Below are 27,019 nucleotides of genomic sequence, written 5' to 3'. Positions count from 1 at the left end.
AGGTGTGGGCCCTTGGTTATGATATCAAATGCCAGGTTATGATATATACATCTGTCTTCTGACTCCAGCTTCAAGCCAATGCAGACCCTGAGAGGCAGTGGTGACAACTCAAGTTGCTTGATCCCTCCCACCTGAGTGGGAGTTCTAGATTGAGTTCTCAGCAACCGGCTTCAGTTCCAGCCAGCTACCTACAGCAGATGGGAGAATGTGCTCTCTCTTGTTCTCTGTCCCTCAAATAAGTAAGTAAATTTTTAGAAGTGTTATCTGTGGACTGTCATTGTGGCTTTTTACTCATTTCACTGATAAACCATGGTTACTTCTTGAAAAATGAAATAAGCAAGTTTAAAATTTGAGCTTTCAGGGGGAAAAAAAATCAGAATTTTAGAAAGCTTTTGTCACAGTAAGCTTGATAATTTCCTAAAAAATAAACATATTTCTGAGAAGTTTAGAGGTATTATTAATTATTATTACTTAATACAATATAATGAAATTTATCAACATCTGGAAGATCTCTGTAACTCACTGAATCAGTATTTTCCAAATGACCAATGTATATTATAAAATCATGCACAAGTAAGAGATTCATTCCAAATATAAGATAAACTAATGGATTTTAATTAATACTAGGAAAACTTCTTGGACATGGTTTCAGATTCCACATTGCTATTAACCTGTAAGAAACCTAGTATCAAAGCAAAGTATTTACAATATTTTAGGGCCATTAAAAACTCTCCTTCCTTTTCCAAACATTAATAAATGTGAAGCCATATTTTCTTCTTATACTTCCACTAAACAATTTTATTTGCAGACTGAATACACAAGCAGCTATAAAAATCCAACTGATTTCTATTAAAAGACAGATTCTGGGCTGGTTCGAGTCCCTGCTGCTCCATTTCCAATCTAGCTGCCTGCTAACTCACCTGGGAAAGCAGCAGAAAATAGCCCAAGTCCTTGGGCCCCTATTCCCACATGGGAGACCTGGATAAAGCTACTGGCTCCTGGCTTTGGCCTGGCCCAGCCCCAGCCATTGCGGCCATTTGGGGCATGAACCAGTCAATGGAGGATGGATCTTTCTCTCTGCCTCTCCTTCTCTAACTCTGACTTTCAAATAGATAAAAATTTTGTTTAAAGTCAGATTCTTTAAAGACATTTGCAAAAATGCCAACCTAATATTCTTTCCATTATGTATTTTCTATTTTAAATAATAGTTTCTTCATTTAAAAAATGTTACTTATGCTAACACATGATGAATGGCTTAAATGATTACATAGTTATACATTTCTCAGGTTTATTTTCAGGTAAAATTATATGAGGTAGTAACACAAAATACTGGGCAATTGCTGGTTTAAATGAAACACGATACCATCCGTGTAATTACTGTGAAACTATTATAAGTAAGCATAATTTTGTGCTAACCATTTCCTATGACTGATATGAAACTCAGAATGAGTGATTTACATATGAAAAATGGATTAAGTTTTACATTAGTCTATTCTAACAATGCACAATTCATACTGAATGATTTACCAGATTTGAGAAAAGAGAATCTTCAAGTTAAAGACATTAATAATGTTCAAATGATCCTGGTTTGTAGTAAGTGTAACTTGGAAGATGAGTTGTAGGAAAAAAACAGGTCAAAATCTAGCAAGACAATGGAACTGTACATTATTAGAATTCTCTGCAAAATCAAAAATAAATGTTAAAGAGATCTTGTGTGGCAAATTAACACAAAAACTCCAGCAACTGGGAAGGCCCACAAAAGGTCATTATATCAGTTGCTTTAACATATAAAAGTGCACTGTTAATTCTGAGGCAGATGAGAACTATTCCCCAATTCAGTGGTACCATTCCAAGTTTGTCAAACTCACCAGAACCTTAAATAGACTTTCCTGCAGTGGCACCATTTGAGGCAGATGAAAAGAATTAGCTAGTATATTCTAGTCACTTTTCACCATCACAAAAGATTTTTACTTATGTCCAGGCGTATGCAGTTGATAAAAGGCTACATCCAGTATTAATGGTAAGATACAATCTTCATCTACCAATGCTGCACATGTATAAAAATGGTGTACTATATATTTTGATTTGCTCCATACTTTGCATTAGAGTAGAACAAAAATTCTAAAAGTATCACTATTTTAATTAATAAAAAAGTCCAAAGAGCTTCTCTTAATGGACCACTCCAGAAAACTTCATTTCTTTGATAACTGAAGCTTATTTATAATATTTTTAAGAAATTCAAGATCATTATCATTGTAGTGTACAAACTCCTATGGTTAATGACACAGCTGCATAATTTTTCAAAAACCTGAAGAAACAGAGAACTTGTCTTTAAGATATGATAGTCCTTTCAGTATAATGTCTTTAATTAATGGATGTTGTCTTTAACATCTATAAGGAAGGAAATATCCAGACTTTTCAAATCCTATTATGTTTCCTTTTTTGTTTACACAGGAACAAAGTTCCTAGTTTTTTGTACAGTGTGGGGTGTATAACAAGTTTGCATTTTTAAACAATATTTAAATGATTTAACAATTTTTATAAATCACTTTCAGACTTCTGGGCTGCAGACCGTATGAATCCCTTGATTGCTTATGCATAAATAAATCTGCAATACCGAATATACAAGTTTAGTACATTTGCCTGTTAGTGATTATTTTACAAGCCTAATGTTTTGGTTGAGATGTTAAGTGGTGGACAAGTTCTGTGGGAGTGAACTTGGGAAGTAATTTTAAACGTGTAATTGTTCACAAGGCTATCACACTAATTTGAAGTAACTATTACTATTTTAACAAGGCCTTGTTGCTTTGGATGCATTAGTGTTTGTGTGTAAAGGGAGCCACAGTATTTAAAAGTGACCAATCTAATGTTACAACACTTTGGGATGGCCACATGCAAACTCAGTTTTAATTAAAATGATGCAATTCTGCATAACTTAGCATTAGTTTAATAAATTTGCATTGCCATGCAAGAGTTTGCATTTTTTACCCTTTTCTTTCTTGTTATTTAAAGTCAGAGTTACACAGAGAGAGAGAGAGAGAGAGAGAGAGAGAGACAGAGACAGAGACAAAGAAAGAAAAGGAGAAATGCGCTTCCATCTGTTGGTTCACTCTCCAAGTGGCCCCAAAAGCCAGGGCTGAGTCAGGCTGAAGCCAGGAGCCAGATGCTTCATCTGAGTCTCCAATATATGGGCAGCAGGACCTCGGCTACTTTTCCCAGGCCTTTAGTAAGGGAGCTGGATTGGAAGTGGAGCAGCCAGGACTGGAACTGGCACCCATATGTTATGCTGGCCCACATGTCATGCTGCATTCATTGCAGGCAGCAGCTTTACCTGCTATGCCATTAATGCCAGCCCCAAGACTGTTATTGAAAGAAACAGAAACAGAGAGAGAAAACAGAGCGAGCAAGCGAGAGAGAGAAAAAGGAAGGAAGGAAGGAAAGAAAAAAGAAAAAATCTTTTCTCAAACTAGCAAGGACTTTTTTTTAAAACTAATCTAATGGATATTTGGAGGCTTTGAGTTGACTTTTCCCACCCATATGCTATTATCCATTATATCCTCACAACAAAACATTTTCTTGGTTTTCATGATCACCACTTTGTCCTAGTTTACATGTCTAAGTTGTCCACAGACATTCTCCATGAACAAAGCTCCCTATGTGTTGGTATCCCAGTCATTTGCCCTTAAGATTCTATACACTAAAGAATTTCAAACCAATCTTTCCCTCTAGAACTCTGTGAGGTCAGAACACACATAAACATGCTTGCTAGTCATGGACCATCCAAATGCGAATGGAATCTTCTACCTTAGCATATCTAAAAATAGTCTCATCTAACTTTCCCCTTCAAACCAGCCCTGTGTACCATTTGCCTCATGGCTGAGGTCAGAAAACTTGGGTGTCAAAAGCTTACCTGTTCTGTAGAGGATGTTTAATATAGTGTTCTGGGTTAGCAACCTCCTGATTAGACTCTGTTTTCTCCTCTTCTGCGGGTGGGGGATTAGGAGTGGGGGTGGTTTCCTAGTAGAAAGTAATACAAAACATTTTAAACTTCCTAACATTTCCATGATGGCAATATTCTAAATAAACTTAGACCAATATTGCTGCATATCTTTTTAAAGAGATGGAATTATTGCAGCTCTCTCATAAAATAGACCAGAGACTAACTTCTAAGAACCAGACTCTCCATTTTCAGCCATCTGTTAAATGCAAAAGATTTCTCAAATTAAAAATAAAATAATTATATATATAGTTACCCTCTCATTTGCATTTTTAAAAGATTTATTTATTTATTTGAAGGCAGAGTCAGAGTCAGAGTTATAGCAAGAGAGAAAAAGAGTGAGAGAGAGGTCTTTCATCTCTTGGTTCACTCCCCAGACAGCTGCAGCGGCTGGAGCTGGACCAACCTGAAGCCAGGAGCTTCTTCTGGGTCTCCCACTAGAGTGCAGGGGCCCAAGGACTTGGGCCAGCTTCTACTGCTTTCCCAGGCCACAGCAGAGAACTGGATTGGAAGCGGAGCAGCTGGGACCCGAATTGGCGTCCATATGGGATGCCAGCACTGCAGGCAGCAGCTTTACCTGCTACGCCACAGTGCTGGCCCCCATTTGCTTTTTTTTAAATATCAAGACTGTCAGGGATCATGAAACAAAGATAGGGAAATCAACTTTGGTGGAAAAATATTTATTTAAAAGCCAGAGCAACAAAGAGATCGATCTTCCATCCCCTGGTTTACCCCTGAACTGCCCACAACAGCCAGGGCTGGGCTAGACCAAAGCCAAGAGCCAGGAACTTCATCCTGGTCTCCCATTTGGGTAGCAGGGACCTAAATATTTGGGCCATCATCCACTGTTTTCCCAGGTTCAACAGTAGGAAGATGCATCTGAAATGGAGAAGCCAGACTCAAACTAGCACTCCAAAATAGGATGCAGGCCAAGTGACGGCTATTGCACTACAACCCTGGCCCCTCAACTACCTTTCTTAATCACACTGAAGCATACATGTTATTGGCAAGAGGTGGAAGGAATAAAACTGAAGCTTGGAGAATGAAACAACTAATTGTATTAAGATGACTGCTCCCCCCCAAAAAAAGCTGATCGGATGATCAAGACAATAACAGACAATAATACACGGGTCCTTGCCTTATGTTAGGGATCCTCATTCTATCATGTAGCTTTTCACCATTTTATAAATTAGCATCAACAAAACAGGTAGCTAAGGAAAGGCCCCAGAAGCTGAAACAAAAGCTCTTTCCTCTCTTCCATAAACACACAGACTCACACACACAAACACAAACTGAATCAGCAAAAATCAGAGATGTGTGTTAACACAGTAAAGTATATAAATTGAAGAGGGGTCATCAAAAAGTTCCTGGAAAATGCCAATTAAGAAAAAAAAATCTATGCATGGGGGTAGCTCCAGGGCACAGCAGGTAAAGCCACTGCTTGGGATGCACACATCCCTTATCCAGGTGCCTCATTACAGTCCTAGCTACTCTGCAACTCTGACACAGCTTTCTGCTAATATGCCTAGAAGTCAGCAGACAACGGCCCACGTACTTGGGTACCCACCACCCACATGGGATACCTGGATGGAGTTCCTACTTTAAGCTCCTGGCTTCAGCCTGGCCTAGCTTTGCCTGTTTTGGGCAACTGGGGAGTAACCTAGCAAATGGAAGATCTTTCTCTCTCTGTCCAATAAATAAAGCTTTAAAAAAAAAAGTATGAATTTTTCTTTTTTTTGATAGAGAGAGACAGAGAGACAGAGACAAAGGTCTTCCTTTCCATTGGTTCACCCCCAAAATGGCTGCTACGGCCAGCGCGTTGCACCAATCTGAAGCCCAGAGCCAGGTGCTTCCTTCTGGTCTCCCATGTGGGTGCAGGGCCCAATCACCTGGGCCATCCTCCACTGCCTTCCCGGGCCACAGCAGAGCTGGACTGGAAGAGGATCAGCTGGGACAGAATCCAGCACCCCAACCGGGACTAGAACCCAGGGTGCTGGCACCGCAGGCGGAGGACCAGCCAAGTGAGCCGTGGCGCTGGCCAAAAGGTATGAATTTCAAACACATCAAACAGACTTATGATTAAGTACTCATTCCACAGAATACATTTTTTATTCTCAATTTATTACAGGAACTTCCCCATTAAACCAATAATGTTACTCAGCAGAAGCCATGTCCTCATTTTACTCATAATGTTTTTTTTTTAATGATTCTGTGGTCAACAATAGAATCTTATTCGGCTTGATTTTTTAACTGAATGAATGTAAATGTTTACATGCCCTAAAGTTTATATACAGAAGTTAGTCTTAACATCACTCAACATTTTTACCAGCATTTTCTCATCAGTCAATGTAAGTCTTCAGATAATTACTGCACGCTATTTCCTACCCAGCTAGCTTAAAACTGATCCTTTCAATGGATAGAGCAAACAAGAAGTTAGAGACTAACACAAGTGTGCTTTGGGCAACAAGGTAACAGAGAAAAATGGAGTACAGCAGAGTGATCACAAAAACAAATCTATCTGAAAAAAGACTCACAGGTCCCTAGCTGACTCTTAAACTTAGCCAAAACCTCTGAGGCTGCCCCACTATTTCAGAAACAGAGTTCTGATCTAGGTAGTGAGTGGGTTGAAAACCTTCAGCTCCCTGATGAAATCATACCAACTACAATATCTAAAATTAAGAGTTCACTAAATGAATAACAGCAGACCAAACTCAACAGGATGCAGGCTTAGCAAACTCGAAAACAGGTCAAAAGAAAATATAAACTGATGCACAAAGAATACAAAAAAAAACAGAGTGTAAGAAATGTGCAGAACGTGCTTAAAAGGTTCAGGGACAAGATGACAGAATGGGATAGAAGAACTACTCCTAAAATTTTGACCAAATCTGATCGAATCCAGGTCACAGATTTAAACAGGTCAGAAACACCAAAAAGTATAAACATAAACATAAAACTACATTCAGGTACATCAGAATCACACTACAGAAAAAAAAAGATGAAGAGGTAATAAATATATCAAAAGTGGTTAGAAATGTTTACACAAAAATAAGAACCGTTACCTCCTCAATGGAAACTGTGGAAGCCATAGACAACAAGAACGACATTGTAGTATTGAAGTTAAAAAACTTTCATCTTAGAATTTGATGTCCTTCAAAAATGAAGGAGGGGGGTCGGCGCCCTGGCTCATTTGGTTAATCCTCCGCCTGTCGCGCCGGAATCCAATATGGGCGCCAGATTCTGTCCCGGTGGCTCCTCTTCCAGTCCAGCTCTCTGCTGTGGCCCAGGAAGGCAGTGGAGGATGGCCCAAGTGCTTGGGCCCTGCACCTGCGTGGGAGACCAGGAGGAAGCACCTGGCTCCTGGCTTTGGATCGGCGCAGCGCCAGCCCTGACAGCCATTTGGGGAGTAAACTAACAGAAGGAAGACCTTTCTGTCTCTCTGTCTATAACTCTACCTGTTAAATAAATAAATAAATAAATGTTTGAAAAAAAATGAAGGAGGGGGCCAGCACTACGGTACAACAGGTTAAGTACACCGCCTGTGAAACTCACACTCCATATTGGAGTGCTGCTTTAAGTCCTGGCTGCTCTGCTTCCGATGACCTAGCTTCCAGCTAAGGCTCCTGGGAAAGCAGCGGAAGATGGCCCAGGTACTTGGGCCCCTGTCATTCATGTGGAAGACCTGAATGGAGTTCCTGGCCCCTGGCTTCCACTTGACCAGACCTGGCTATTGCAGCCATTCAGGAGTGAACTAGTGGATGGAAAAATCTGTCTCCTCCTCTCTATTGCTCTGACCTTCAAATAAATTAAAAAAAAAAAGGGGGGGGGTAAAAATAGTCTCAGTGCACACACAAATACACAACCCAACAGATTCAAAGTAAGAGAAATACCAAAGGGAAATCCTTAGCTTGAAGGAAAAATAATCCAGATGGTAACATGAAGGTACAAAAAAGAATGAGAATCACTAGAAGATGTAAATACAAGCAAATGAGTAGACATATAAAAGACTATTAATAGTTTAAAGGGAGATGTAAAATAATGGTGAGTTTAAAGTGAGATTGGGTATGACAGCCAAAGTTATCCTTCCTTCCTAAAGCTAAGTCCAGGATGAGTATTCTTTATCCAAAATATGTGAAATCAAAAATTGCTTTGGATTCTGGAGTATCTGCAAATACACATTAAGCTAAATTGGGCAGCTAAACAAAAAATGCATTTGTTTCATATATACCTTATATATACATTTACATACATTTGCCTTTACGTATATATATACGTATATATATACGTATGTAATTTTAATTTTGTGGATGAAACAAAGTCTGTGTGTAACAAGTGAAAGGGACTTTTTTCCCTTGTAGATGCTGAATAAAGGGTGTGTTTTGCACCTGCATTTTGACTGCAATCCATGCATGAGGTCAGGTGTGCCATTTTCTACTGGTAGTGCCATGTCAGTGCTCAAAGTTTCAGATTTCAGATAAGGGATGCTTAACTCATTGTAGTGTAAATTCTCAAACTTACTCAGAAGCTCAAAATCCTCATGACAAACCATGCTTTCACAATATTTAAACTTTTTACCTCAGTACATAAAAAACAACGAAGTAACAATAATGAGTAATCACAAGTTTCAGAGGTCCAAAATGTGACCCTCTATATAATTCATTTAAAACTTTCTCCCTTGGGGCTGGCGCCCTGGTGCATTAGGTTAATCCTCCACCTGAGGCGCTGGCATCCCATACAGGCACAGGTTCTAGGCTGCTCTTCTTCCAATCCAGCTCTCTGCTGTGGCCTGGGAAAGCAGCAGGAGTCCTTGGGCCCCTGCATCCACATGGGAGACCAGGAAGAAGCTCCTGGATCCTGGCTTTGGATCGGCGCAGCTCCGGCCGTTGTGGCCATTGAGAGTGAACGTCTACTTATCTCAATAAGCTATTCTTTATCAGTAGCAATAATCCAAATATCGTAGCAATGAGCTAGACACCTGGAGAGGTGAAGTCATCAGCATGGAATGCCTGCATCTTGTATCAGAGTGCCTTCAAGTCCCTAATACTCCACTTAAAGATCTGGCTTCTTGCTCCCGTGTACCCTAGGAGGCAGTGAATGACCTCTCCCACTTGAGCCCCTGCTGCCCACATGAAGACTCTGAATGGGTTCTGGGCTCTTGGCTTCAATCTAGCCTAGTCCTGGCTATTGTAGGCATCTGGGAGATGGGCCAGCAGATGGATGGTATTTGTCTCTCAAATAAAATGAAAATAATTTTTTGAAAAAACCTTCAACTTAAAGCTTCCTGATTTTGCAGATAAATTATTTTAAAGTGTGAAGAAACTTGTTAAACAGATTTCTGAGTAAGACATGCCTAATTATAAAATCATTTTCTTTTGTTTCAACTTATTTTTTTTTAATTGATTTGACAGATAATAGTGAGAGAGAGAGAGAGACAGAAAGGTCTTCCTTCTGTTAGTTTACTCCCCAAATGGCCGCCACGGCTGGAGCTACGCCGATATCCTAAGCCAGGAGCCAGGTGCTTCTTCCCAGTCTCCCATGCGGGTGCAGGGTCCCAAGCACTTGGGCCATCCTCCACTGCCCTTGTGGGCCACAGCAGAGAGCTGGACTGGAAGAGGAGCAACCGGGACTAGAACCCATATGGGATGACAGCGCCACAGGTGGAGGATTAACCAAGTGAACCAAGTGAACCACGGTGCCGGCCCCCTCAACTTATTTGTTAAAAGCCTCTTAACTTGGCCTGCACCGTAGCTCAATAGGCTAATCCTCAGCCTGCAGTGCCAGCACACCGGTTCTAGTCCCGGTCGGAGCGCTGGATTCTGTCCCAGTTGCTCCTCTTCCAGTCCAGCTCTCTGCTATGGCCCGGGAGTGCAGTGGAGGATGACCCAAGTGCTTGGGCCCTGCGCCTGCATGGGAGACCAGGTGGAAGCACCTGGCTTCTGACTTCGGATAAGCGCAGTGCACCAGCCGCAGCGGCCATTGGAGGGTGAACCAACGGCAAAGGAAGACCTCTCTCTCTCTCTCTCACTGTCCACTCTGCCTGTCAAAAAAACAAAAACAAAAAACCAAGCTGTTTTTCCTTTCTTCTACTTAGAGAAAGCAAAATGAAACGTACCATTCATGTGTGGGATATTATTTAAAACTTTCAGGCTGGTTCTCTGGGGAATTACACAATTTTATGAGAAACATCAAATACCTATACCTTTTGAGCTTATCGTATTATATATGAGAAATAATGTCCACAATCATGGCCATTTTGTATGAAATTATTCAACCAAAAAGTGATTTATAGGGGCAGGCATTTGGCATGGCAGTTAAGATGTTCACTTCCCTTGTCAGTGCTGTTGAGTTCTGGCTCCAGTTCCCAACTCTAGCTCCCACTAATGTAGACCCAGAAAGGCAATAAGAATGGCTCAAATAATTGGGTCCCAGCCACCCATGTGAGGAGGCCTGGATTGAATTCCTGACCCTGGACTTTGTCTATGGCCTATCCTTGGCCATCACGGATGTTTGGGGAGTAAACCTGCCTCTCAAATACAAAAAACTTAAATGATTTATAATTATAGAACTATGCAAAATCAGAACAAAAGCTGCATTTTATCTTCAAAATAATCATAACAAGTCTCCAAATTACTATTTCTCTTAATTTATTAAGTACTTTTAATACAAACTGAATTTAAAAATGGAATCAAGGTATTTTGAAATTGGATGCCTCTTAAGATTCTTTGTAAGGCTAATTCAACTGAGGCATTTGGGATTTAGGACATACCATGAGATAGGTACAGCAGGGTGATATGACACTTGTACCATCAACTTCTCAAAAGACAGATTAAGGAAGAAAAGGAAATATGATTATCATGTTGATCTGTATAGGAACTTAAACACAAATTTAAAGAATAAGTTCTACCTTAAGAGAGACAGTTACTTCTAAGATTACAACTCAGAACATGGAAAATAAAGAGTTTTAAACTTACTTTCCGTTTAAAAACAAAACTCTTTACCCCCTGTACTACCACATCCCTCTCACCACTTTCTCAGACTGGTAGTCTCCCAACTAGCAAATTTTAGTGGAAACTACACATTAAAAGTCCATATTTTTAGCAATATTCCCAAGTACAAAAGTTATCTTAACAAAAAAGCAAAGACTAAATTAACAGACTGTCTACTCTCAAAATAATCAGATTTTTAGCCTAAAAGACAACCTGTCCTTGAAAGCCATTGTATAACACATTACAGTAGGCAGACTAGGGAGACAGAGCAAAGCTATGGAATAGTGCAGCATTTATCCAAACAATGTAACCAATCAGCTGAAACAGTTCGTGAAACCAAAGTCAGAGCTGGAAGAATAGAGATTGTGAAAGGCCTCAGAGGTCAAGCTGAAAGTGTACCCTCCATTTTGTGGGCAATGGAAGCTATTAACAAACCGGTCAAAGAGATTAAACACAGAAGGCAAGTCAGAGAACAGAAAAAGACAACTAGTTTGCAAAGTATAAATTTTTTTAAAAAATTTATTTATTTGACAGAGTTATAGACAGCGAGAGAGACAGAGAGAAAGGTCTTCCCTCCGTTGGTTCACCCCCTAAATAGCCGCCATGGCTAGCGCTGACAATCTGAAGCCAGGAGCCAGGTGCTTCTTCCTGGTCTCCCATGAGGATTCAGGGGCCCAAACACTTGGGCCATCCTCCACTGCCCTCCCTGGCCACAGCAGAGAGCTGGACTGGAAGAGGAGCAACCGGGACTAGAACCCGGCGCCCATAGGGGATGCCGGCGCCACAGGCAGAGGATTAACCAAGTGAGCCACAGCGCTGACACCCCTAAAATCTGTTTTTAAACAGGCTCAAAGAAAAATGTTCAGTATTATAATTTAGCAGTCCCAGGGGGTTCACTGTTAGTGTCAGAGAAGGTGAGTCCAAGAAAAAAGGCAAGCCAGGATGGGACAATCTAACAATTCCCTGAAATGAATCTCAAGTAGCTTTTCAATACCTTCTGCAAAAATTAGCAGACGTTAAATCCTGCAGGACATTCCTAATATATAAAGTTAAATATTTCTCGGATCTAATACCACTTCTTTGGTGTTTTCTTTAACAAGTCTGACTAAATTTTAGATTATTCTCACCATGTAAAAATCATATTGCTTTAATTCCAAAACCACGTTCTTTTCTATGGTTTTGAACATTTATGTTTCTCACTAACTCTCAATCTATACACACATTAACTTCTTGAAATAGTGATGAGCCCCTTCCTGTCAAAATGTCCAATCTGTGTCCCCTATTTCCTTCAAACATATAATTACTCAGGAAACTTCCAGGATTTCTCCCTCTCCAGTTCAGGAGATATCACCTAACTCTTAATTTGAAGTAAGAAAAAAATCAATAGCTTCCCTGGCACTAACAATGGTTTGAAGCAGTAACTTAAAGTGTGGTCCACAGACTACTTACAGCTGGCCCAAAAACCGGTCTACAGTGAGATGAAATATAAAAAGGGAATATATGAATGTTTGCATTTTGTCTGCATTTTTTTCATTTGTTTCACTTTTCAAAAATATTAGGTTGGTAATGTATTTTTAAAAGGTTTCACCAAAGTGAAACTGGGTTCAGATGATGCCCAGGTTGAAATCCCAGTTCTGCAATTCACCACTGTTTAATTATGAGCAAGCAACTTAGCCTCCCTGTGCCCCTGCTTCCTTGTCTTAAAATAGGCATTATAGCACTTAAAGGATTATTGTGAAGATTAAGCAAATAAATGAAAAGCAATTAAATTCTGATACACAGAAAACAAAAAAAAATAAGTATTTTGAGCAGTTAAAACTAACTGCATGGGTGCTTGGCTGCTCATTATGCAAATATTTACTCAAGGGATACTGAAGGGTCAGACACTGTGCAGGTTATGCGGTTGATTTTACAAAAAAAAAAAAAAAAAAAAAAAGATTTCACTTTCCTCTACTCCCTAACATATTTTTGTTTAAAAGATTTATTCCAAGTCCAGTTTCAGCACTTGTGGACATTTGGGTAGTTAACCAGGGGGATAAGAGCATGCTCTCCACCTCCCTTTGGTTCTCTGCCCCTAAGACGGTGGAGGAGAGTAGAATAGATGAAGAGGAAGAGGAAGAATTGTAGCCACATTTACCCATATACCATCCTCTAGAGTTCCAAATAATGCTGTAACTTACAGTCTTTGTATACTAGCCTCTGACTTTACCAGTTTTTCTCAATAAAACAGTAAATGCAATCCCAGATTTACCAATCCCTAATCTACCAGGAGGCAATACAGTCAACTGGCTAAAGGCTTGGATTCCATGAGTCCCTATTTGGTCAGACCTTTAAATTTTAAGATAAGCATAGTAGGGAGAAATTTTTTTTTAAATAATAAAAATTCAAGTGATCTAGGGCAAGTCCTTAATATCACAGCAAGTATCACTTTTTTCTTTTGTAGAAAGAGGATTTTCAGTGACAACACAAGAGTCTGGCACTTAAGTGACCAACAATTGTCAGTTACCATTAGAAATCAGCACTCAAGAGGACATGAAGGATTTGGAAGATGGATGAGTAAATGGAGCATATCAAACCCAAAGTTTTGGCTAGCTAGTCTTTTAAATTAAATTTCAAGATGAAGAAAATTTTATGAATAGAAGTTGAATAATTAACATTCATATCCAAGTAATACAAGGAGTCTTCAAAAAGTTCATGAGAAATATAAAAAAAGCTACATGGATTTCAAAATTTTTGCATCAAAATAAACTAACCTTTTCCTAAATTTTATTTGAGCAAGAAAAAGGCACAAAGAGAAAGAGATAAACAGAACCAGAGATAGAGTTGGAGAAAGTGAGAACTTCTTCCAATCTGCTAATCCACTCCCCAAATGCAGGCATAGACAGGGAATGGGTCAGGCCAAAGGCAGAAACTTTAATGCAAGTCTCCCACATGAGTGGCAGGGACCAACCACTAGAGTTGTTCCCAGGGTTTGCATTAGAAGGAAGATGGAATCAGGAGCCAGAGTCAGGACTCAAGGTCAGGAACTCCAACATGGGATACTGGCATCCTAACTGGTGTCTTAATCACTAAGTTAAATGCCTTATTGTATCCTGCATTTAACTTTTTAAAATAAGCTATTTTTTTAAAAAAAAGATTTATTTACTTACTTGAAAGGCAGAGTTACAGAGAAGCAGAGGCAGAGGCAGAGAAACATCTTCCATCTGCTGGCACACTCCCCAAATGGCCACAACGGCTGGAGCTGAGCAGATCTACAGCCAGGAGCTAGGAGCCTCATCCAGGTCTCCCATGCAGGTACAGTGGCCCAAGGACTTAGGCCATCTTCTACTGCTTTCTCAGGCCATAGCAGAGTTGGATCACAAATGGAGCAGCCAGGACTCGAACCTGAGGCCACATGAGATGCTGGTACTGCAGGTGGAGCCCTACCTGCTATGCCACAGTGCTGGACCCTAAAATAGTTTCTTTCTTTCTTTCTTTTTTTTTTTTTTTTTTTTGTTTGACAGGCAGAGTTGAGAGGGAGAGAGAGAGACAGAGAGAAAGGTCTTCCTTTGCCGTTGGTTCACCCTCCAATGGCCACCATGGCTGGTGCGCTGCGGCCTGCGCACCGCACTGATCTGATGGCAGGAGCCAGGTACTTAACCTGGTCTCCTATGCAGGTGCAGGGCCCAAGGACTTGGGCCATCCTCCACTGCACTCCCGGGCCACAGCAGAGAGCTGGCCTGGAAGAGGGGCAACCGGGACAGAATCCGGTGCCCTGACCAGGACTAGAACCTGGTGTGCTGGCGCCGCAAGGAGGAGGATTAGCCTAGTGAGCCGCGGCGCCGGCCCCTAAAATAGTTTCTAAGAGAACAAAAGCATCTACTGACCAAATTACTAGCCTAAAACAAGATTACAAATTCAGATTTAGGGGAGTATGATGACACAGACAAAACAAAGAGAAGTGTGACCTAAAATAGCAAGGCTGACAATAAAATTTAAATGTCACCACTATTTATAGCAAAGGCTACCAGAAGATTCATATTTAAAAATAAGAATGGGGTGGACATTGTTGCACACAGTGGGGTAAGCCACCACTTTGGACAGCCATATCCCATAGTCAGCCTGCATTCACTTCCAATCCAGCTTCTCTCTGATGTGCATCCAGGGAGGGAGCAGATAATGGTTCAGGTACCAGGGTTCCACCGACTGCATGGGAGACCTAGATGGAGTTCCAGGCTCCTGGCTTATACCCCGGTCCAGCTCTAGCTGACGAGGTCATTTGGGGAGTGAACCATTCAATGTATGAAAGATTCTCTGTGTGTGTGTGTGTGTGTGTCTCTCACTCTATCACTCTACCTATCAAATAAATAAATCAATCTTAGGGAAAGGGGGAGGGGGCTGGCGTTGTGTCATTGCAGGTAAAGCTGCCACCTGCAATGCCGGCATCCCATGAGTGCCGGTTCATGTCCCAGCTATTCCAGTTCCGACCACACTCCCTGCTAATGTGCCTGCGAAAAGCAATGGAACGACCCCCAAGTGCTTGAGCTCTTGTTACCCAAGTTGTAGACCAGGATGAAGCTCCTAGCTTCAGCTTGGCCCAGCCCAGGCAGTTGCAGCCATCTAAAAAGCGAATCAATGGATGGATGGAAGACTTATCTCGGAGATGTCTCCTTCTAACGCTGGCTTTCAAATCCCAAAAAAAAAAAAAAAAAAAAAAAAAAAAAAAAAAAAAAAAAAGGCAAAGAAATCTTAAAAAAAAAAAAAGAGTGAACTATTAAGCTATTAAGCCATGAAAAGCAGGGGCAACTTTAAATTCAGAATACAGATTACTAAGTGAAACAAACCAATCAAAAAGATTGCATGTTTTGTGATTTCAACTATGATGACACTTTGGAAAAGGCAAAAAGATCAGTGGTTGAGGGAGTAGGTAAAAAGGCAGAACAGAGAATTTTTAAGGCAGTTAAAGTATTCAGAATGATACTATAATAACGATGTATATCATTCTATACTTATCAAAATAAACAGAATGTACAATAACAAGAGTGAACCCCTAAATTAACCATTGGACTTTGCATAACAATGAATCAATCCATTGTAATAAATGCACCACTTTGGTATAAGACAGTGGGAAAGCTGTGCACGTGTGGGTGCAGGAGGTATGGAACTATATTTTCTGCTCAATTTTGTTGCAAACTTAAAACCGCTTTTAAAAAATAAAATGCATGGGCTGGCGCCGCGGCTCACTAGGCTAATTCTCCGCCTGTGGCGCCAGCACCCTGGGTTCTAGTCCTGGTCGGGGCGCAGGATTCTGTCCCGGTTGCTCCTCTTCCAGTGCAGCTCTCTGTTGTGGCCCGGGAGTGCAGTGGAGGATGGCCCAAGTGCCTGGGCTCTGCACCTGCATGGGAGACCAGGAGGAAGCACCTGGCTCCTGGCTTTGGATCGGCGCAGTGCCGGCTGTGGTGGCCATTTGGGGGTGAACCAACGGAAGGAAGACCTTTCTCTCTGTCTCTCTAACTCTGCCTGTCAAAAAAAAATAAGTAAAATAAAATAAAATGCATAAAAGAAAAGGCACTTAGAGGAGAAACAGGGAGGAAAAAAATGGTACAAAGAAGCCTACCAACATATAAGAAAACACTAGATATTGGGAGTATAGATTTTTATTTTCTTCACTCTGACCTAAAAATTCTAAATATATCAGAACAGAAGTTTACTGAAGGGCCAGTGCTGTGGCACAGTGAGCTAAGCCTCAGCCTGCAGTGCTGGAATTCCATAGGGGTGCTGGTTCAAGTCCCAGCTGCTCCTCTTCTGATCCGGCTCTCTGCAGTGGCCTGGGAAAGCAAGAGAATGACCCAAGTCCTTGGGACCCGTATTTGCATGGGAGACCCGGAGAAGGATCCTGGTTCCTGGCTTCGAATTGGCTCCACTCCAACCATCGCGGCCATTTGGGGAGTGAACCAGCAGATGGTTCTCTTTCTCTCTCTCTGTAACTCTACCTCTCAAATAAATAAATAAAATCTTTAAAAATAAAAGTTTACTGAAGCTCAAATATATATGTTAGTTTTGGACTGTTTGTTGTTTTCCAATGATCTGCCAATCCCTCTATGAATCAATATATTTCTAAAGTTACTTTTAATAATTTTTTTCCTTGTGGTAAAGTTCCCCATGCTTCTTTTCCTTTTCAAAAATTTACTGTCAATTTTCATTTATACCTCCAAATAAATTTTACAATTGTTCAGTTGGCAAACTCTATTTAGGGCCAGATGGTAAATACTGTAGGCTTGTAATCTATGACTTACTCTTCTTTGGTTTTGTTCCTTTTTTACAACCCTCTACAATCTAAAAGAAATTTCTAGCAAGTGGGTCAGTCTTTAGACTCCAGCATCAAGTATAATACCTCACCTCACCTGCAAAAATTTTGGCATTTTGATTCCATTTATACTGAATTTGGGTATTAAATTCAAGAAGCATTAACATCTTTCTAACACTAGGTCTTTTTCAAAAGCAAACAATGATCCTTCACTTATTAAAGGCATCTTCTGTATTCTTCAGTAGATACATAGCTTTTTTTTTTTTTTTTTTTGATAGGCAGAGTGGACAGTGAGAGAGAGAGACAGAGAGAAAGGTCTTCCTTTGCCGTTGGTTCACCCTCCAATGGCCGCCACGGCGGCGCACCGCGCTGATCCGAAGCCAGGAGCCAGGTGCTTCTCCTGGTCTCCCATGGGGTGCAGGGCCCAAGCACTTGGGCCATCCTCCACTGCACTCCCTGGCCACAGCAGAGAGCTGGCCTGGAAGAGGGGCAACCAGGACAGAATCTGGCGCCCCGACCAGGACTAGAACCCGGTGTGCCGGCGCCACAGACGGAGGATTAGCCTATTGAGCCACGGCGCTGGCCCCCGATACATAGCTTTTAGTTATGAATCCTGCAAATTACTTGTCAGGTTTTATAATTCCTAGCCACTTAAGGAAGGTACTTACACTTAAAGCTGCAAATTACTTGCTAGGTTTATCATTCTTGGCATTATTTTGCCAATATACAAAAACTGTAACATTGTTTTCTATCATCAGAATGCAACATTAAGTTACTTTCCACTCCTCAAAGAAGCTTTATTTAGTGAGTACAAATTTTATCTGTACAACTTTAGGAATATAGTGATTCTTCCCACCACATCTGCGCTCCCACCACCCCCCTTCCTCCTCCCTCTCCCATTCCCAGTCTCTTTCTCCATTAAGATTCATTTTCAACCAACTTTATACACAGAAGACCAACTCTATACTAAGAGTTTAATAATTTGTGTGCTCGCACATGCACACTCTTACACACAAACTGTTTTGAGAACAAGTTTTACAGTTAATTCTCATAATACAACACATTGAAGACAGAAAAGTATGTGTTATTTCTCTCCTGTTCAGGAACTCAATTAACTTTAAAGTCAAGGGGAAAGCCTTTTAAGCACTAAAGAGGAAGTGTTCCTGACACATAATAGGCACTCCATTGTCTGGAAAACAGAATGATTCCAACACTGCCCCCTTCCTAAATCCTACTAAAACTATACATAGTAAAGAAGTTTCAGAAGCCTAAAAAAAAAAAAAATTCACCGATAAGTGTGGACAGAGCAACAGAGCAGGAGAAAGTGGGAAAGAGCTGGAATATAAGTGGAGTAACGATAGCTGATCAACATATGTAAGAGTCTTAAAGTCAGAAGCTGGCAGCACTTATAGAACTGGGAGCGAAGAAGGGAGGTGAAAGCTGTTTAGGAAGCAACTAGATCCCTTGATCCCCTCTGCCACTCCAAGTCACTGGACTGCTGGCATGGGAGTTAAAAAGAAAAACAAGCAACTTGGAGAAAACAGGCACGGAGAAGAAAATGCATCTAAAAATATATATCCACACATGTTCTCAAAGGGATGTTAAGATTTTACACACATAAAACAACTACAAGAAGCCAGAAAAGTGAGCATTCAGAAGACAGAGAGGAAGTGAAGAAGAAGGGAGTAGGGGTGAGAAAGAGAGAGAGAACACTTAGAAGCTAAAAATGAAACATACAAAGGTAGGGATATAGGTGAAATTTCCCAAAGAACTAAGACATCCAATATTTGAATACCCATTCAAAGAGAAGAAAAAATGAAAGGAAAAAAGTCACCAATGAAATCTGTCCAAAGTAATGGATGTGAGTTGCTTTAGGAAAAAGCCCCATTAAGTTAGTACCCAACAAAGGATGCAAACAGACTCACATTAAAGCATGTCACTGGGAAATGCGGACAAGGAAAGTGTCTACAAATTTCTAAGGAATAAGTGAAAGAGGACTGTCACATACACCCCCTCTCCACAAAAAAGCTATTAGCATAATTTCAGATTTTATCAACAGCTGTCAACAACAGCACAGGGACTTCAAAATTCTGAGGAAAAGAATTCTATGGCCCATCAAGCTATGGGCATCTCACTGTTTAGTAGTCAAGGCCTCAAAAACTCTTATGTACCTTTCTTCAGAAAGTACTGCAGATGTGACACAGCAAAGTGAGATAAGAAACCAAATGAGGAGGCTGATCAGTACCACAGCTGATCAAAGATGTGTTCACAGAGGTCAGGTGACAGGAAGTCAGCAACAGTAAAAGGAGGTCCAACAGGCACATTTCCAGGGAGGTGGATCAGAAGTAGAGCGGCCCAACCTTGAATGGGCTAGAACCAGATTCAAACAGGTGCTCTTGGACGTGGGATGCAAGCAGCAGCTTCACATGCTGAGCCAAAATGTCAGCCCGTTTTTAAAAATCTGTTTGAGAGGCAAGGATGGAGAGCTCTCATGTACTGCTTAAATCTCCAATTGCCCACAATAGCTGAGGCTGGGCCAGGCTGAAGACAGTAACCAGGAGCTCAATCCAGCACTCCCACTTAGGTGGCAGGGATCCAACCACCTGAACCATCAAGTGCTGCCTCCTAGGGTGCACATTTGCAGGAAGCTGGGATCAAGAGCAGAGCCAGAACTTAAACTTAGGCATTCCAATATGAGGGTCATAACTGCCAGGCCATATCATGCCCCTCCCCTAAATATTTTTCAAATGGGGAGGTGCGCTTTAAAAACTGCAGTCTGATAGCCAACACTAGTTGTAGAAACACTTTGACCAGTATAATTTTTAAATATTCATTTTGTTGACGAAACATCTTACAGATAATGATGTAAGTAAAAGGCTGCTCATCACAGCAGTGTTTGAAATGGCAAATGCTTGGAAATCATGTAAATCAGGGGCCGGAGTCCTTTTTTCTGACAAGGACTATTTGGATATTCATAACATCATTTATGCGCCATACAAAATTATCAATTTTGGGGCTGGCCCCGTGGCGTAACAGGTAAAGCTGCCACCTGCAGCACTGGCTTCCCATATGGGCACCAGTTCGCGTCCCCGCTGCTCCACTTCCGATCCAGATCCCTGCTAACGTGCTTGGGAAAGCAGCAGAGAATATCTGAAATCCTTAGACCCCTGCACCCACATAACAGACCTGGATGAAGCTCCTGGCTCTGGCCTGGCACAGCCCTAGCCATTACAGCGATTTGGGGAGTGAACCAGCATATGCAAGATCGATCGCTCTCTCTCTGCCTCTTTCTCTGTAAATCAGTAACTTCAGACTTTCAAATGAATACATAAATCTTTAACAAAATTATCAATTTAAAAATTAACCTGCTATAATTTATTAAATTTTGAGCCCCACCTAAGTTGCCTTAGTACAGCCAGACCAAATGATTTCACATGTCAGATGTTACCCACCCCCTACCTAAATGTTGATTAATACAGAAATAATTGTTAAGGGGCCGGCGCCATGGCTCACTAGGCTAATCCTCTGCCTGTGGCGCCAGCATCCCATATGGGCGCCGGGTTCTAGTACCGGTTGCTCCTCTTCCAGTCCAGCTCTCTGCTGTGGCCCGGGAGTGCAGTGGAGGATGGCCCAAGTGCTTGGGCCCCTGCACCCACATGGGAGGCCAGGAAGAAGCACCTGGCTCCCGGCCTCGGATCAGCACAGTGCCGGCCGCAGCGGCCATTTGGGGGGGGTGAACCAACAGAAGAAGACCTTTCTCTCTCTCTTTCTCACTGTCTATAATTCTGTCAAATAAAAAAAAAATAATGGTTAAAACTACACCATCCAATATTTACCATGAGAAAAAGACAAGCTTTACATGTTGATAAATAATGCTCTATAAAACATTATTAAGTGAAAAACATAATGCATAATAATGCATATAGCTGGCATCATTTTTTTAAAGGTTTATTTACTTAGTTGAAAGTCAAAGTGACAGAGAGACAGAAAGAGGCAGATCTTTCATCCACTGTTTCACTTCCCAAATGGCCACATCAGCCAGGAATGGACCAGCCTGAAAGCCAGGAGCCCAGAACTCCATTTGAGTCTCCCACGTGGGTTAAGCATGGATCCAAAAGTACTTGGGCCATCACCTACTGCTTTCCCAGGTGCATTAGCAGGGAGCTGGATCAGAAGTGAAGCAGTTCTCATATGTGGGTCCAGTGTTACAAGTGCTTGTTAATCTGCTGTGCCACAATGCCAGCCCTATGCTTCTTAAAAGACATATTTGCTTGTTAATATATATAAAAGTCTCTAAGAAAAGATAACGTAATTGGGGCTGGTTGGGGATCAGTTTGAGATGACTTCACTAGATACTCTGGCACAAAATCTGAGTTTTGAACATTGTAAGTTACTGCTTATACACACACACACACACAGAAAACACAGTAAAAAAAGAAAATTAACCTGTGGGGCCGGCATTGTGGTGGAGTGGGTTAAGTTACCACCTGTGATGCCAGCATCCCAAAAGGGTGCCATTCAATTCTTGGCTGCTCCACTTTTCTTTCTTTTCTTTTTTTTTTTTTTTTTTTAAGATTTATTTATTTATTTGAAAGGCAGAGTTAGAGAGGCAGAGAGGGGAAGAGAGAGAAGGGAAAAGAGAGAGAGAGAGAGAATATATATCTTCCATCTGCTGGTTCACTCCCCAAATGCAGCTGGGCTGATCCGAAGCCAGGAGCCAGGAGCCTCCTTCAGGTCTCCTAAGAGGGTGCAGGGGCCCAGGGACTTGGGCCATCTTGTACTGTTTTCTCAGGCCATAGCAGAGAGCTGAATCAGAATTAAAGCATCTGGAACTTGAACCAGCGCCCACATAGGATGCCAGTATCACACATGGCAGCCTCACACACTCCAGCACAGCGCTGGCCCCACGCTTCACTTTCAAGCCAGCTAATGGTCTGGGAGAAAGCAAGGGAAGATGATCCAGGTCTTTGGGTCCTTTAATTCACATGGGAGACCCAGATGAAGCTCCTGGCTTTAGCCTGGCCCAGCCCTGGCATTGTAGGTATTTGAGGAACGAAGGAGTGAATGGAAGCTGTCTGTCTGTTTTTCCCTTTTTCTAACTCTGCCTTTCAAATAAATAAACCTTTTTAAAAAATTAACTCACATGAGAATTTTAATTCCATACAATACCAAGTAATTCTTTTTGGATGTTTAAAATAAAAAGGGAAACTTTCCAGGATGAAATTAAACAATAACTTATCTAACCAAACTAATTATACCCAGGTGTACCTTACGAAGTTAAAATATGCACACATGTACTTATACACACCAAAGGATGTCTAGATTCCAGAGATAATTTGTGCGATTTAGGAGACTTCTAGCTACAGGTGGCTAATTGAATATTTTTTTAAGATTTTATTTATTTATTTGAGAAGTACAGTTACAGACAGTGAGAGGGAGAGACAGTGAGAAAAGCTTTCCATTGGTTCACTCCCTAAATGGCCGCAACAGTTGGAGCTGAGCCATTCTGAAGCCAGGAACCAGAGGCTTCTTCTGGGTCTCCCATGTGGGTGCAGGGGCCCAAGGACTTGGGTCATCTTCTACTGCTATCCCAGGCCATAGCAGAGAGCTGGACTGGAAGAGGAGCAGCGTGGACTTGAACCGGTGCCCATATGGAATGCCGGCACTGCAGGCAGCGGCTTTACCATCTATGCCACAGCACCAGCCCCACATGGCTAATTAAATTTAACATCATTAAAATTAACCAATGGTTAAAATTTATTTCCTTGGTTGCACCTGCTACATTTTTTTTTAACTTTTATTTAATGAATATAAATTTCCAGAGTACAGCTTATGGATTACAATGCCCCCCCCATAACTTCCCTCCCACCAGCAACCCTCCCCTTTCCCTCTTCCTCCCCACTTCTATTCACATCCAGATTCATTTTCAATTATCTTTATATACAGAAGATCAGTTTAGTATATGTTAAGTAAAGATTTCAACAGTTTGCACCCACATAGAAACACAAAGTGAAAAATACTGTTTGAGTACTAGTTATAGTATTAAATCACAATGTACAGCACATTAAGGACAGAGATCCTACATGAGGAGTAAGTGCACAGTGACTCCTGTTGTTGACTTAACAAATTGACACTCTTGTTTATGGCATCAGAAATCACACTAGGCTCTTGTCATGAGTTGCCAAGGCTATGGAGGCCTTTTGAGTTCGCCGACTCTGATCATATTTAGACAAGGTCATAGTCAACGTCGAAGTTCTCTCCTCCCTTCAGAGAAAGGTACCTCCTTTGTTGACCTGTTGTTTCCACTGATCTCACTCGCGGAGTGCACTTGCTACATTTTCAAGTGCTCAACTACAATGTGCAGCTAGTGGCTGCTGTATTGGACAACATTTCTATCACCACAGGTGATAGAATAGGTCTTTTCTATTAGAATTCTCAAACACTTGCAACAAATTTACATATAAGTATTTTGGGGGGCAAAGTTAAGAGTTACAGACAGAATCTTCCTTGCTGGTTCACTGTCCAGAGGGCATAAACAGTCAGGGCTGGCCCAGGCTGAAGCCAAGAGTCAGGAGCTTCTTCCAGGTCTCCCACAGTAGTGCAGGGGCCCAAGCTTGGGGCAGCTTCTGCTGCATTTCCCAGGCACATTAGCAGAGAGTAGGACTGGAAGTGGAGAAGTCAGAGCTGGAACCAGCACCCATATGGGATGCGGACGCTGCAGACAGTGGCTTAACCTGCTATGCCACAATGCCGGCCCCAGGAAATACATTTTTTTCACATGAATGACAGATAATACTTCGCCTGTATCAAGCTATGTCCTAATACAAGGATACTTCAAAAAGTTCATGGAAAATGGAATTAAAAGTTTAAAAAATAATTGTAAAGCCATGCATACTTTTTCACAGTACACATTTTTCAAGAACTTTTTGAAGATTCTTCATATTTTTCATGTTAAATCAACCCTAGGGCTGGTATTGTGGCTCAGCAGGTTAAGCCACCATTCACAAGGCTGTCATCCTATCAGAACACTGTTTAGAGTACTGGCTAACCTGCTTCCAATGAAGCTCCCTGCTAATTTCCCTGGGAAAGCAGCAGAAGATGGCCCAAGTACTTCAGCCCCTGCCACCCATGTGAGAGGCCCAGATGGAATTCCAGGCTCCCAGCTTTAGCCTAGTCCATTTCTCACTGTTGTGGGCATCTGGGAGTAAACAATGTATGGAAAGGTTCTCTGTGTCACTCTGCCTTTCAAATAAAAATAAGCATTTTTAAAAATAATAAAACAGAAGCCAGCACTGTGGCTTAGCGGGTTAAGCTACTGCCTGCAGTGCCAGCATCCTGTATGGGTGCTGGTTTGATTCTCGGCTGCTTGGCACTTCTGCTCTAGCTCCCTGCTAATGTGCCTGGGAAAGCAGTGGAGGATGGCCTAAGTGTTTGGGCCCTTGCACCCACACAGGGGAGACCAAGAAGTTCCTAGCTCCTGGCTTTGGTCTGGCCCAGCTCTGGCCATTGCGCCCATTAGGGGACTCCATCAGCAGATGGAAGATCAATCTCTCTCTGTCTCTCCCTCTGTCTCTGTAACTCTGCCTTTCAAATAGAACAAATAAATCTTTAAAATAATAAACACAAATTACATATAGTAAAGTATACATGATGATGTACAGAAGTTAGATGCAAATACAACAACACTTTAAATGAGGGACCTGAGTATCTGCACATTTTGATATTCATGGGGTGAGGGTCTTAGAAGGGAAGACTACTTAATCCTTATAGTCAGACACTGAGGTGCTATATTTTAGCCATTCTATACTTTTGTTACCCAACATTTTAGTACAGCAGGACCTAAAAACAAATATCTATACATTTTATTTAATAACTGTAACAAAATAGCTATTAAGTTGATCAAAATCATTCTCCCCTTCTGAGATCAAAGATAGTACATTGGAAATACAATTCCAAGATTAAGAACACATACCCTAGAACTTGGCTGCTTTCTTTTGAACTCCACCCCATTTATTAGCTGTATGTTCTTAGAGCAAGTTAGTCACACCAAGTTACTTAATATCTGTCTTGGTTTCCTCATCTAGGAACTAGTAGTACACTTTCCTCATAGGCCTGCTATAAGGAATAAATGAATTAATACACATAAACCACTTAGTGTGGTGCCCGACAGAACTGTACGTTAGCAGCTAGTAAGAAATAAAAGATCTGCCTGTATTAAAAACAGTTCTTATAAACAGGTTAGGTTTAAAAGGTATTTTTTAAAGTCCATTGCTTAGAACTTTAAATCCATATCCCTGAGAATGCAATCCTGAGTAGATTTCATGACTCAAGAGAAACGTACCAACTGACTGAATTTCAGCCTCTCATTGTTTCTATGGAATAATATATCGAAAAGTCCCAACTGGGGAAACAAACCACTGGTTGCTGACCACATTCTCAGGGCCTAGAAATGACTACCAGTATTTTGAGACAAAAATTATCCTTTTCTCTCCAGAAATGACTAGGACCGTTTGAAGGAAAACCGCTTCCAATCCAGCTTCCTGCTAATGCATCTTGAGAGGCACTGGGCGATGGTTCCTATCACTCACATGAGAGACCTGGGTAGAACACAGGGCTCCTGGCTTCATCCTGGCCTAGCCCTGGCTGTGATGAGCATTTGGGGGACTGAATGAGCAGATGGAAGATCTATTACTCTTTCAAGTGGACAAATCCTTTTAAAAAACCACTGTAAGATACCTTATTCCCATTTTTCAGCTAGACTGAGAAATTTCAGTCTTCATGATCACAGATATTATTAGACTAGAACCAATACATATTTACTTCTCAAAAAAAGCCTCTATAACAAAGATGGTGCAACTCACAAGTAACAGGAAATTAATGAAATTTCCAGAGGTAGCAGGGAAGGAAAAGACATGACCATTCCTAGAACAATTTCACAGCCCCTTTGTTAAGTCCAGGACTGCTAATACTTCTATTATATTTTTAAACTCATAAAAACCAAACAGAATATTTCATGTTTTCCACTTATAAACACCAGAATAAATGTATTCAGTTTACTAATACACTTCATTTCTTTCACTAAAGGTCTGCTTCAATTAGGTAACAAATATGTATTTGCTGCTTCATATTTAAGTCTTATTTACTCTAATTAAACTCCACAATCAAAGCACATTTAAGGTACCAAAAAAGGGGCAAGCATTAGGTCAGCTGAGTGTCCAAGATGATTCGCTTATAAAATTACAAAAGTTCAAGAGCTATGTGTTCTACCTCTGTCACTCTGCCTTTCAATAAGATGAAAATAAGCATTTTTCTGAAATTGTAAAAATTATGTATCTTCAGTTTAACTAAACAAAATTAACCTCTTAAAAAAGAGGTACAAGTACAAAAAGAACAAAAACCTTTAAGAGGGATACAAAATGAAAATAAAGCTACCAAGAAATCTAACCCACTGGAGGAAAGATGGCCTGGGCAAATTGCTTGACCACCTTCACTGTCTAATTCTAACCCATCCACTTAATTTAAATGCCAACAGGATAACAGGAGAGTACTGTTAGTCCCAATGTCAAAACTTTGCCACGTTACCTGTAAGGAGATGAAATGCTTCCCTTAATTTTTCCTTTCAAAAAAGAGTCTCAACAAAATATTTGAAGTCGTATCTTAATGTGACTGTTAAGTCTTACACGCACTTTAGGGAAAAAAAAAAAAAAAAAAAAAACCACCACGCAACACTACACTGAAAGAGACTTGTTTTAC

The 27,019-nt window shown here is 41.1% G+C and overlaps 1 protein-coding gene across 5 annotated transcripts in view; it reads right to left on the bottom strand.

Annotated features, from left to right (window-relative positions):
- Window positions 1–27,019, bottom strand: part of EIF4E (eukaryotic translation initiation factor 4E) — a 46,290-nt gene that overhangs the window by 15,946 nt on the left and 3,325 nt on the right. For 4 of the 5 annotated variants that reach the window (XM_089303070.1, XM_089303068.1, XM_089303072.1 and 1 more), the window contains one exon: window positions 3,911–4,017. The exons of the other annotated variant lie outside the window; for it this stretch is intronic. In XM_089303070.1, coding sequence (XP_089159196.1) covers window positions 3,911–4,017 — 107 coding nt within the window. The remainder of the gene's footprint in view (window positions 1–3,910; window positions 4,018–27,019) is intronic. 5 annotated transcript variants of the gene reach the window in all.

This window comes from Oryctolagus cuniculus, chromosome 8 (genome assembly GCF_051225735.1).
Source record: "Oryctolagus cuniculus isolate XC-2025 breed Fujian yellow rabbit chromosome 8, ASM5122573v1, whole genome shotgun sequence".
NCBI lineage: Eukaryota > Metazoa > Chordata > Mammalia > Lagomorpha > Leporidae > Oryctolagus > Oryctolagus cuniculus.
Note: the sequence above shows the minus strand (reverse complement) of the source record. Positions and strands in the feature narration are given on the sequence as shown.